General features: G+C 34.0%; 2 protein-coding genes across 2 annotated transcripts; both read right to left on the bottom strand.

Annotated features, from left to right (window-relative positions):
* Positions 1 to 1,573: 1,573 nt before the first annotated feature.
* Positions 1,574 to 4,942, bottom strand: LOC134723120 (uncharacterized). Its single transcript, XM_063586761.1, has 2 exons — positions 4,928 to 4,942; positions 1,574 to 4,014 (listed from the first exon to the last, which is right to left on the bottom strand). Exon 2 carries the CDS (start codon positions 3,926 to 3,928, stop codon positions 1,574 to 1,576), a length of 2,355 nt encoding a protein of 784 aa, XP_063442831.1. The 5' UTR covers positions 3,929 to 4,014; positions 4,928 to 4,942.
* A 5,972-nt stretch (positions 4,943 to 10,914) lies between these two features.
* On the bottom strand, positions 10,915 to 13,182 carry LOC134723873 (uncharacterized). The gene has a single exon (XM_063587413.1). The coding sequence runs from the start codon at positions 13,089 to 13,091 to the stop codon at positions 11,562 to 11,564; it is 1,530 nt and encodes a 509-aa protein (XP_063443483.1). The 5' UTR covers positions 13,092 to 13,182; the 3' UTR covers positions 10,915 to 11,561.
* Positions 13,183 to 13,299: the final 117 nt, after the last annotated feature.

Raw genomic sequence — 13,299 nt, 5'->3', positions numbered from 1 at the left:
ACCCTGTATGCGTACATTGCCTATATAAATTTTAAATTTGTTTGTATGCACATTGAACGACAAATTTATGTGACGTATATAATTTTTCTGACGTCAGACACTCAAATCAATCCATGTGTTCGTAGATAGTAGATGTTTTTGTGTCCCTTTTAAAATTGTTATACGATGATGAGTACCCATATTTTGACTATTTTATTAATGGTGACTGTTTTTTAACGCATTATGTAAAAGAGGGACGAAAGATACCAAAGGAACAGTCAAACTCGTAAATCTAAAACAAACTGACAACGCCATGGCTAAAAATGAAAAAGACGAACAGAAAAACAATAGTTCACATGACACAACATAGAAAACTAAAGAATAAACAACACGAACCCCACCAAAAACTAGGGGTGATCTCAGATGCTCCGGAAGGGTAAGCAGACCCTGCTCCACATGCGGCACCCGTCGTGTTGCTTATGTGATTACAAATCCGGTAAATAGTCTAATTCGGTAGGTCAAATTCATGAAAGGGAAGGGGATTGTATTTACGACGTAAGGAACATATCCGATATCATTTGTGAAACGGTTATTCCATAACGGTCAACCAACTCGTGATGGCGTCCGTAAAATTTACGAAGGGATGATTTCAACTTCACCATTTGGAACTCTTGGTTTAATAGCTTTCTTGTGAGCAGTAACCCTCTATCAAGAAAATCATGATAGGAAATGCAAGCACGGGAATATCGTGTCAATTGGGAGATATATACCCCGTATTCAGGTGCTGCTGGAATGTTGCTACTTAGAAATGGAAAGTTCACAATTGGAAAGCTGAAATCATCTCTTTTGTCGTAAAGGTTTGTCTTCAACCGACCCTCATTGTCAATTTCTAGATGTAAGTCAAGATATGAAGCCGACTTAACTGTATCTGTAGTATCCTTCATCTCCAATTCGATGGGATAGATGCGATCCACATAGTCACCAAATTTTGAATTGCTTAGTGAAAGAACGTCATCTATATAGCGGAAAGTAAAGTTAAAGGATATTGCTAACTTCTTATCTTTCTTCCTAAGAAGTTCCTGCATGAAGTCAGCCTCATAATAATAAAGAAACAAGTCAGAAAGTAGAGGGGCACAGTTTGTTCCCATTGGGATGCCGACAGTCTGTTGAAAAACACGTCCTCCGAACGTAACAAATATGTTGTCAATCAAGAAATCAAGCATCTTGATAATATCGGTTTCAGAGAATTTTTTGTTTGAATCAGAATGATTCTTTACAAAGTATGATTTATCCCTCCCTAAGAAATGTAGCGGAATTTGATGAGACTGTTATTAAAGTGAGAGGGTTAGCGCTATAGAACCAGGTTTAATCCACCATTTTCTACATTTGAAAATGCCTGTACCAAGTCAGGAATATGACAGTTCTTGTCGATTCGTTTTTGATGCGTTTTGTTTTTTGATTTTGCCATGTGATTATGGACTTTCCAAATTGATTTTCCTCTGAGTTCAGTATTTTTGTGATTTTACTTTTTACAGCATGGCAAAATTTAATCTCTTTGTGCATTTTATGTTATGATATAGTTATTGAATGCTCTTTAATTAGTTTCATCCAGCAGCATTAAGCATTGGTTTAGAACTCTCACATAGGGGTTACCTCCGAATTCATCTTCCGTTACGGGAAAGAGAGGCACAATTATTGTTGGGAAACAATATACACTGACGCCATTCCTCTGACCAAATATTTTTATAGCTCTTTTCAATATTCTGGATGTCCAAACTCTTTTGTCCGTATCATTCTGTGGCATCTGCGTCCCGTTTTGTGATGAAAACTTGCAAATACGTTTATCTATCAAAGAATACGATAATATTGGATCAAGCTCATGGAATAGAGCGTTTTTTAACATGTATGATGTTACTAATTCTGGTTCTACTCCATCTGTTTCGGGTACACGACTAAGTAAACTTTTTGCCAAGGTATACGCGTCTTTCAGTTCGGGAAATATGTTTCGTAATATCAACTTTTCTACACAGGAAAATGATAGCCGTGCATTTTTCTGTCTAACGATAATTTCCCACTTAAGATCCTCTGAATTTTGTACAAAATGTACAACTTTTGGGGGTATGAGATCTTTCATTCCATCGGGTAAATCGTCCAATACGATTTCGGGGACCAAATCGATACTGATGTCCAGGTCTAGGTCGGTCGGGGTGCCGATGTATGCCAAATGTAAAGGTGCAACCAAGGTTTTAGGAGGCGAGGTTCCTTTGTAATAACAGGTTCTCCAGTAAAACGGGAGATCTTCCCAAAATAAGCTGTGTTGAAATATGTTATAAACGGTAGTATTGAATGAGTTCATAAGCGCTTCATTTAAAGTTTGGTCATGTTCTTGCAATTCTTTTACCTCTTTCCCAAATTCACTTTCTTGTGTTTCAAGACATAATTGAACTTCGTCTTGTACAGTGAAACAGTCAGGTCTGATGCACTGACTTAAAGTCGTCAACTTGAACAGATAATCAAACTCATCCTGGGGGTTAATTTTTGTGCCCTCACCCGTGCTTCCAGCTAATTCAATAGTAGAAGTAAATAAAGGATTACGTTGCTCCAATTGATTCTTGAGCCTTTCAACAAATTGTTGAACCTTTTGCATAATTTCCTTAACGAATTTGTTCTGTGTGTTGACTGGTTCTCTATTTTTTTGGGATTTGTTTTTAGACTCTAAGTAAGCCGTACAGATTTCAAACAATAATTCTAATTTCAGTTTGTCTTTCTTTGGTATTTCTCTACTATTTAAGATAAAAATTGACAAATCAAGTATATATCTCAGAGTTGACAAGTTTTCAGTTTCGGGCCAGATATTCCGGGCTGGTTGAGTCATTGCATAAAATAAGCATCCCCTACCGAATTTATCTTTCTGAAGTAAAGGTAATTTGGATTTAGCTAATATATGTTTAACTACATCTGTATACCTTAACCAACAAGAAAAGTGTAGAATAGTCATACCGTTGATATCTTTTGTGTTGATTTCAATTTTATGCATCTCAATTACTTTTAATTTCTCGATGATATCATTTTGAGCATCCCGTCTTATCTTCAACACGTCTTTATCAAGCATAGAATTTTGCTTAATAGATGCTACAGGATGAATTAGCAGTCCGTGGGTGAAAGGAAACGGCATAGTTTGAATAGATGATTCAATCAACCTAGCATACTTTGTCAAAAATTTATCTAACTCTACTGGATTTAAGTTTATTATGATAGAATGAAGAGCTGTATAACCCCTTTGATGTTTCTCACTTTTCAACGAAGCTCCATTATCCACTAGTATTTCTACTATTTCAAGAATTCTAGGTTGGCCTTTAATGTCGCGTATTATGTGAAGGGGTGAGCCATTAAAGAACCGATCCAAACAATCGGCATTAGCACCATGTTCAAGGAACAAATTTAAGAGTAGCACGTTAGATGTGGTGACAGCCCAATGTAGTGGACAATATATCGTAGCACTGCTATTGAGATTGACCTTGTAATCTTTGATCAGCTCTACCGCTAGATCCTCAACGTCATCCGCCGATGCATTTATTGTAAAGATACTTGGTATAACTCTACAAAGTTCACATAGAAAATGTAGCCTTAACTTTATGACACTTTTCTCGGTACGTTCTTTCGTTAATAGTAACCAATATCTAACTTTCTGTATTTGACATAAATGTGTCTCAGCGGTTGTAACGTGTGCGTGCGAATATAAAAAACATGGAGCTTGTAACAGTTGTTCGAATGATTCCAAAACGGAGTTCTCGCCCGCTAGTGTTTTCTCGTCAGCATGTTTCAATAGCAGCTCCCATATGTCAAGTTGCACATCCTTGTCGCTAGCAAGATCTATGCTTGATTTGCCATTTAACTTGGCGTCGATGAAAGTTTTAAGGTTTGCGTTGTCGACCAACTGTTCAACCATTCTAATGTTATTTTCACGAACGGCTTTCTGGAGCTTCTTTGTAAGCAGTTCTTCATCATAAATCCTCCGCTTTTTGGGGTTTTCTTCTGTAAAATATATATATATATATATATTCAAACCAACATTTAAAAAAAACATTTATATCATTCCTTAGAGAAAGCAGGAGAAAAAGTCCATATGTTCTGTTTGAGAAACTCCTCTGATAACTCCTGGCGGATGAGAATATGTTTGTTGTTGCTACATGTATGTCATGCTTTTTACAATAAACGAGGCATTCAGTAAAATTGACAACGAAAATGAAGAATGTGTCAAAGATACATCAACCCAACTGAAGAGCAAAAAAACGAAGCCCACCAATGGTTCTAAACACAACGAGAAAATATCGCTCCCGATGGCGTGTTTAAGCGTGTTTTAACTAGATATAAACAAGAATGTGTCCATGGTAAACGGATGCCTGAATCGCACTATCATTTGCTATGTTCAGTGAACCGTGAAATATGGGTCAAAACTCTAATTTGGCATTAAAATTGGAAAGATCATATCACAGGAAACATGTATACTAAGTTTCAAGTTAATTGAACTTCAACTTCATCAAACACTATCTTGGGCAAAAACTTTAACATGAACGGGACGAACGAACTGACAGACGAAAAGACAGACGGACGAACAGACGCACAAACTAGAAAATACAATGCCCATAAGAATAGGCATAATAGAATTAGTGTTCACCAATTTCATTCGTACAACCAGGAACATATATTGTATATCAAATATACTATACCCGGATACAAGATGTATATGATATGTACATGTTTAGTTGTTATTATTATGATAGTTTGATGGATTAAGTATTGGTTGCTTAACGTACAGTTGCAAATATATTTGCATGTATGTATATACAACGAAATATGTCAGTTTGAACGATGAATCTTAAAAAAAAGAAGTAAACTATGTAACCTATGATATTCTGCACATAAATCTAAAAACAAAATTGCATACCCACGTTAGCTTCCATTTTCTTTCACTTCATTGCATTGAAGTGTTGATCGATGAATGGCATGTATTTTAAATCATAACATCTGTAAGAATCCATGGCAATTGGATCATTTAAAAAAAATATTTTCAAATAAAAGATATGATATTATCTGCCTTCTTAATATTAGTAACAGTGTGCACATTTTTTATGAATGTAAAAGTATTAATTTTGTTTACCTATAAAGTAACTTTACGCTCTACTAAGTAAGTGGTCACTTGGTGGTGTATTCATGGTATTGGAATTCGATAAAATAGAGGACAATAAATAAAAATATTTTATGTCGATTTACATAAACGTTATAAACATAAGATCTGTAGATAATTTTGTCGACATATATATCAATTAAAACACATATAAATACATATAACACACACACACACACACACACACACACACACACAAATGGTAGTTTTTTTTAGTAGTATGAAATCTTCAGTTATTTAAATTTTAAACTTAAATGACTTCATTGGTACACAATTCAATGCACGAACTTAATACTGTATTGTCGCTTTATTCACGATACATCTTTCGGATCACATGATAGAAAAATAATGTAAATTATAAACAAATGGCAGATAAAAATAAATTTATTTGGCTTCTGTCATCGGAGGATGATTCTGTAATAACTTACTCTATTTGAATGATATAAAAAGAGATCAGAAATATTAAATATTATCATCATTAGAACAATATGATATAGACATTTGTCACCGATGCAAAAAAGTTTCATGACTTAACACATTATAAAAACTTGATAGTTTGTTTTAGTTTGTATATGGAGTGGTTGTTTTTGAAAATCGGTGAGTCTTGTATAACATTGCAACTAACTGTGTTTTCAAATGATCTTATGTTGATCTAACACACATATGTGATAGATGAAACAATCATATTTTGTTACCCGAATTTGTTTTTTCTCTCAATATTTACGAATTTCAGCGGTATACTACTGTTGCCTTGGTATATTACCTACAGGTTTTGTGCTTTATTAATTTGGGATTGCAGCAGGTATATTCTCGTTTTTATTTGCCGTAAAGAAAGAACAGTTTTATTGTATATCTCCATTCCTTTCGTATGAGTGATTCTAAGATAAAATTGAGAATGGAAATGGGGGAATGTGTCAAAGAGACAACAACCCGACCATAGACAAAAACAACAGCAGAAGGTCACAAACAGGTCTTCAATGTAGAAATTCCCGGAGGCGTCCTCCAGCTGGCCCATAAACAAATTATTTTAATATGAGTTTCTTGTGTACCATTTGGAAATTAGTATGGCGTTCATTGTCACTGAACTATTAAAATAATACAAGACTAACAAAGGCCAGATGCTCCTGACCTGCAAAAATGCGGCGGGGTTAAACATGTTTGTGAGATCTCAACCCTCCCCCTATACCTGTAGCCAATGTAGAAAAGTAAAAGCATAACAATACGCACATTAAAATTCAGTTTAAGAGAAGTCCGAGTCTGATTTCAGCAGATGTAACCAAAGAAAATAAACAAAATGACAATAAAACATAAATAACAAGGATAACTGACATTCAATGACGATTTATTCACGGGAATTTTGCTTCTGCCAGAAATTGTCATTTGGTTGAAATCAGCAATGCATGGACACCTATAGGAGTTATAGAACCTAGGTGACGATATGTTTACTGTCTTAGGTTGTACCAGTTATTTTTAAAACTATTACAATCGACAAAATAAAATTATGCGGAAGTATAATATTTACCAAAATGCTTTTTGATCAGGAAACATCTATTGGCCCTTTGTAGATCTAGTGGGAGCAATAGCGCTTATCAATGTTTGATGCGATACTCCAGTTACAGTTTCAAAAGAAGCAACTCATTTGGGTATAAATAGAAGGTGGAAAAGGGAAGGAGAAATAAATGTGGTAAATCAAATAAATCTTGCAAGACGAACTTTGTTTGCGCTAATGGGCTCTTAGGTGCATGAGACAAATGGCTTAGATCCAGTAACATCTTACAAAATCTACAACACATATGTTCTGCCAAGACTTCTTTGTGGTTTGGAAGCCATTTTTCTAAAAAATAAAAATGACCAATATAACCCAACTGGAATCTTTTCATAGAAAGAATTTAAGACATTTTCAATCTCTTCCTTAACGTACGGCTGTAGCTGCAATATACCCTTTTATAGGTGGACTGCCAGTAGAAGCTGAACTTCACAAAAAGCAATTGTCTTTTCTTCATATTTTACTTTCGTCAAACGTTCAAAGAGTTAATGATATCATCATCAGACAAACGTCGGTTAACTACGATAACCCGAACAGCTTTTTTTCTACAATTCGAGAAATCCTATTAACGGACGATGCTGAATCTAAATCAATTATAAAATATATGGAAATTAAATATTTTCTTAATGGCAAAAATCATCCAGTTTGGACTATATTTGACAAAACTAAAGCTGAAGTTCGAAAAGATATTATCAAAAGAAGAATAGTTTCAGGAAAATTTATACTAAATTCTGATAGACCGAAATTTAATCAATCACCTTCTCCACTCTGCCAACTATGTAATCTTTTTGAGAGAAATATCCCTCATTTTCTTCTGGAGTGTCCACTGTTATCCAAAACTAGAATTACATACTTTGAAAAGATCACGGACTATGTTACTCAACATACAAGTCTGGCACAGTGTCTTTCAATTCAAACCAAACATTGTCAGGCTAAATTATTATAGACAGCAGACATTTTTCATAAATATAAACAGATATCAATATTATAAACACGATAGAAGCCAAACTAGGGAGATGTGCTATAAACTATATATAAAGCGCATAAAGTTGCTTGAGGCAATGAATGGTTGACCCTCTGAAACAAAGAGTTTCTATTCTGTATATTAAGTAATTTGTGTTGTATCAATTACAAATGACAGTCGGATTTTATGTGGACACTAACTTTTAAGGTATATCCATTATATTTTAATGTGTAAAAAGTAATTTTACTTGGAGTTAAGAAGAAGAAGAACGAAACACATGAACTATAAGAGGAAAACAACGAAACGCTGAAGTGATAAAAAAACCGAAAATGCAACAAACACAGAAAAAAACTATCAGATAACAACTGCCATTTTCTTGACTTGGTAACAGACTTTTTTCAGAAAAAAAATGGATTGAACTTGGTTTTGCGTCTAGCCAAACATCGCACTGCTATGGCAATGTAAAATAGTACACGAAAATGACACCATTACAATGACAGGACTATAGTACAATTCAATGCAAGAACATTCAAGACAGAGAAACAATGATAATACACAAATAAACAATACAATAGCACATTTTGCGACTAATAGTTATCAAAGGCACCACATTTAATACGTCAGAAATTCATTTGGTGTACATAAGACTCATCAGTGACGCTCAGATCGAGAGAATAGTAATCAAGCAAAACATGTACAAAATTGAAGAGCATTGAGGACTCAAAATTCCAAAACGTTGTGCCAAATACGGCTAAGGTAATCTATGCCTGCGATAATCCTTTGTTTCTTTTTATCAGGAATTATTCTCTGTTAACAATAACCAAATATAATGGGATACATAGGTCAATCAGTATATTTGATTGTTCCAGTGAAATTTCAACTGCACAATTATAACATTATTTTGTAAAAAAAACCAATTATAAAACAATATAATGCCATACAAAGCAAAATAGGCCAAGATAAATAGATGTGATAATTACAATATCACAACAAAGGGAAATGAAAATACCATTATCTTAGTTTCAGTGTTCTACCATTTCTTTTTTCTGTTCATTGTCATGATTAATGCTGCTAAAATTATCGGCGATTTTTTTGGAGGGTAATGCTTTTTTAACTTTTGTTATGATTAATTACATATTATTGTTTTTTTGTATTTTTGTTTTCATGGCGACATACTTCCAAAAGAGGGAAGAAAGATACTAAAGGGACAGTCAAACTCATAAATCTAAAACAAACTGACAAAGCCATGGCTAAAATTGAAAAAGACAAACAGAAAAACAATAGTACACATGGCACAACATAGAAAACTAAAGAATAAACAACACGAACTCCAAAGCTGCGTTGTTTGTGACCCGCCAAACGTCACCAAAACCATCCATCGTCTGGTTTACAGAATGCGATGAAGGACTATGTCAAAAATGCCAATTACACCACAGGTATCAAGAAACCACAGTACTCTGATGTTATGAAAATCAGCCAATGCTGTAAACACAATGAAAAGTTCAAAATGGATTACTGACACCATGATTGTCCTCGTAGCAGCAAATATATTGTTGAGAACCATTCAAAATGCAGGGGTGTCGTTAATACAGATGACGTCATTCAAAATGTCAAAACTGCTAATGCCCTGTACGAGATGGAGACACCATTGATGAAAAGCAGAAAATATACAGAAAATTTGCCAGCATCAACAAGATAAGCTTTCGACATTGTAAGAGAAAAGAAAAGCTATTGTAAAAGAAATCAAGAAGACAAGAATAAAGATCAATAACCATTCCGACAAATTGCAGGAAAATTTAATGAAACAACTCTATGCAGTCGAAGAAAAATAAAACTCGAAACTTTGTCAGCTGTTGTCATCATTCCAAAAAAAGCGAAATCGCTGCATGCCAAAGAAACATTGGAAACATCAAACAATACGCGACGGACATTCGGGCGTTTTACCCAGTCGATAAACTCGGTCGCGCTGCTTTTGAAGTTTATAATTTTGTATGAGTTTATTTGCTTTTTTTTTACCTCCACTCGTTTGTTTTAATATGGTATTTTTTTTTATAAAATTCTGGTTACAAAACTTTGAATTGTTCGAAAAACTAAAGATTTTCTTATCCCAGGAATAGATTACCTTAGCCGTATTAAGCACAACTTTTTAAAATTTTGGGTCTTTAATGTTTTCAACTTTGTACTTCTTTGACTATATAACTATTTTGATCTGAGCGTCACTGATGAGTCTTATGTATTCGAATCGCGCGACTGGCGTATAAAATTATAATCCTAGTACCTTTGATAACTACATTAAACATGTTAAAAGGTTTTAACATCGGTATACTCATTTTTTTTAATTTTTTTTTTATATATTTGACTCTGTATGACAAGTTTTTGCTCCATATGGTCTTATAGCTCCAAGGTATCTTTACATCCTACGAATTCCGAATGTTTAGGCACTATCTTACCTGGTGAAGTAAATACAAATAAGCGCTTTTGATGCACGAAATTTATAAAGTTTATTTTTTTTATTTTCGTTTCTTTTTGGTTGATCACTGGCCTAAAATAATTTAAGGTAACGCTTTTGCTATGTTAATGTAGCCTACAGTTTCTGTTAGCCAATTATTGCTAGATAACGTAAAAAAACAAACCATCATCATGATTTCACAAACAAATTAAGTCTTTAAATATACCTTCATTTGATAATTCGACTTTTTCAATTTTTTTTTTGCTACGATATGTTTCATCTGTAAATGTTATCACATATAAATAAAAAAAAATCTATTCAATAGCTATCGCATATAAGCAAAACTTTGGCACATAATAATATACATATAGAGAGTTATCACATAAATAGATAGTTAGCGCATATGAATAGAAAAGCACATATAACTAGATAGATAGCACGTATAAATAGATTGTTAACACATATAAATAGATAGTTATCGCATAATAATAGATCGTAAACACATAACTATCTATTTGTATGTGATAACTATCTATTTGTAAGTGATAACTAACTATTCATTTGTGATAACAATCTATTCAGATGTGATAACAATCTATTCAGATGTGCTGCACATCTGAATAGATTGTTATCACAAATGAATAGTTAGTTATCACTTACAAATAGATAGTTATCACATACAAATAGATAGTTATCACATACAAATAGATAGTTATCTCAAAGAAATAGATACTAGTTAGCACTTACAAATAGATAGTTATCACATACAAATAGATAGTTAGCACTTATAAATTAAAAAAATATTGATAAAAAGTAATCACATATATAATAATCATAACGATCTATAAAAATCATCAAATATTGTGTTATCAAAATATCTATTAGCGTGTGATTCGTCAAGAAAACTTCCACAATTTATACAGCCTCACATGTAAGGTCAAAAAGGGCATTAACAGCAAAATTATCAGGTAGAGGTAGTATTCCTGGAGGTAGAGGTAGATTCGTGGAAGTGGTTGTATTTTAGAGGTATTTGTAGAAATCTTTGAGGTATTTGTAGAAATCTTTGAGGTATTTGTAGAAATCTTTGAGGTATTTGTAGAAATCTTTGAGGTATTTGTAGACATCTTTGAGGTATTTGTAGAAATCTTTGAGGTATTTGTAGACATCTTTGAGGTATTTGTAGAAATCTTTGAGGTATTTGTAGACATCTTTGAGGTATTTGTAGAAATCTTTGAGGTATTTGTAGACATCTTTGAGGTATTTGTAGAAATCTTTGAGGTATTTGTAGAAATCTTTGAGGTATTTGTAGAAATCTTTGAGGTATTTGTAGAAATCTTTGAGGTAGGAATTATCATCAATCTTCGGTACATTGCTACTGAAAAGAAGCAACTATTTTGTTGCACGTGATAATAGCGGTTAGTCGCGGTCTAAGGTTTTATATAGTATCGGGTGTGAACAGAATGCTCGGCCAGTTTGTTCTATGGTCGAAACTAAAATCAGTCAAAGCATATGTTATAATTGTTGGTTCTTTATCTGTAGACCTTTGTGCATTAACCGACTTAATAAAGTCTATTCCTTTCTTTTCCAGAACAAATTTACATGTGGGCGACAGAAGAGCATGTGTATCCCAGGGACTTGTGTCTGCATTGTTGATGATGATACAAAGCCCACAGCTCATACATTCGATCACATGTTCAAACCCGTTGCGGTAAAATCCAGCGTCAGCAAACTTCTGAAAATCTTCATCGCCATCATCTTCCGTGGACAGATCTGAATTATCAAACTTCTTATGGTGTACTCGATATGGCGGGAATCTCTCTGGGTCTAATGTTTGTTGCACATAGGGACATAGCGGCATGTAGCTTGCATGATATAACATTGGTTCAAGGTCCATAGCTGACAAAGGAATATGCCATCCACATTGAAAACACTGCATGCGGTCAGGTTCAGCTATGCATACAAATCCTGCCAGGGCAATCGTCTCTCTTCTACTATGGTTGTCTATGTTCATTAAAGTTTCTCTTCTCTTATCTATATCTTCAAATTCAGGCAGAAATGGAACTTGCATTTTACTTGCTGCTTTGTTCAACAGTGCATAAACGACACTACCAAACATATCATTAATGTAGTAGGCATGTGACGGCTTGTATTCCCCACTCACTGCACAAGACACAGACCACAAATTACTTTTAGAATGGGGGTTATACGCATCCATAACACACTTCATCAACTCCAGTAAACCGTTACTCATCTCACTATCACCGAACTTTTCCTCCTCAGTTTCGAGAAAATCATCAGTAAATCCTAAACTAATTGTAGTATTCAGATCACATAGAAATCCACAGTCTTCGCAAGCTTGTGGAATATTCAATTTAGTATGTTCATTAATATGTTTATAGAATTCAGGAAGATCGATTAGAAAGTTCTTATTCCTGGCTGTAATCAACACTCCATACAGGTCCATGTCCATTTGTTGCAGGAGAAGGCCTTTTGATGAAACAAAATTAGATGCTCCGGTATTTGCATGTAAGATGGAATAACTTGGTATTATTGTCAATAGTTCAGTTTTAAGATTTGAAACCCAGTTCGTGTTATATCTTATAATTGATGTGTCCCTAAGACAAAATAACCCGTTGACGGATGAAACTTTGCCATCTGTAATCAGTGTGATGATTTTTCGCCTTATACTTGGTTCCGTGCAGGCGGACTTTATCATATGGCTGCATTTTTTGTTTACAGATAGACTTTTAGAAAAAATAATCAGTACTTTTCTAGACTTTGCGACGAGACTAAATGCAGTATCGAAAGTGTACATGCCTGGCATGCCATTTTCTTGTAAAGAACTAAAGGAAATATTCTCTGTTTTTAAGCCTGGAAGTATATCATCCCTAGCTTGTTCATCACTGTCGTCATAAAACACAAATAATTGATAATGTTCTGGTCTCCGTACGGGACTAGCAGTCATGCTCTATCACGTGCATTAAAATCAGCTACATGTGTTCAATCCATGTGTTGACGAACGCATTTATATAACGTTCACGCAATCATCGACACCATGATTGGAATCTTAAAAAAAATTTAGAATAAAAAATAAAATAAAAAAATAAAAATTGAAATATGTCAGTCATAAGTATATACATGATTAATTTATTTTATTACTTGTTATTTGCTTT

Source organism: Mytilus trossulus, chromosome 6 (genome assembly GCF_036588685.1).
Source record: "Mytilus trossulus isolate FHL-02 chromosome 6, PNRI_Mtr1.1.1.hap1, whole genome shotgun sequence".
Classification (NCBI taxonomy): domain Eukaryota; kingdom Metazoa; phylum Mollusca; class Bivalvia; order Mytilida; family Mytilidae; genus Mytilus; species Mytilus trossulus.
Note: the sequence above shows the minus strand (reverse complement) of the source record. Positions and strands in the feature narration are given on the sequence as shown.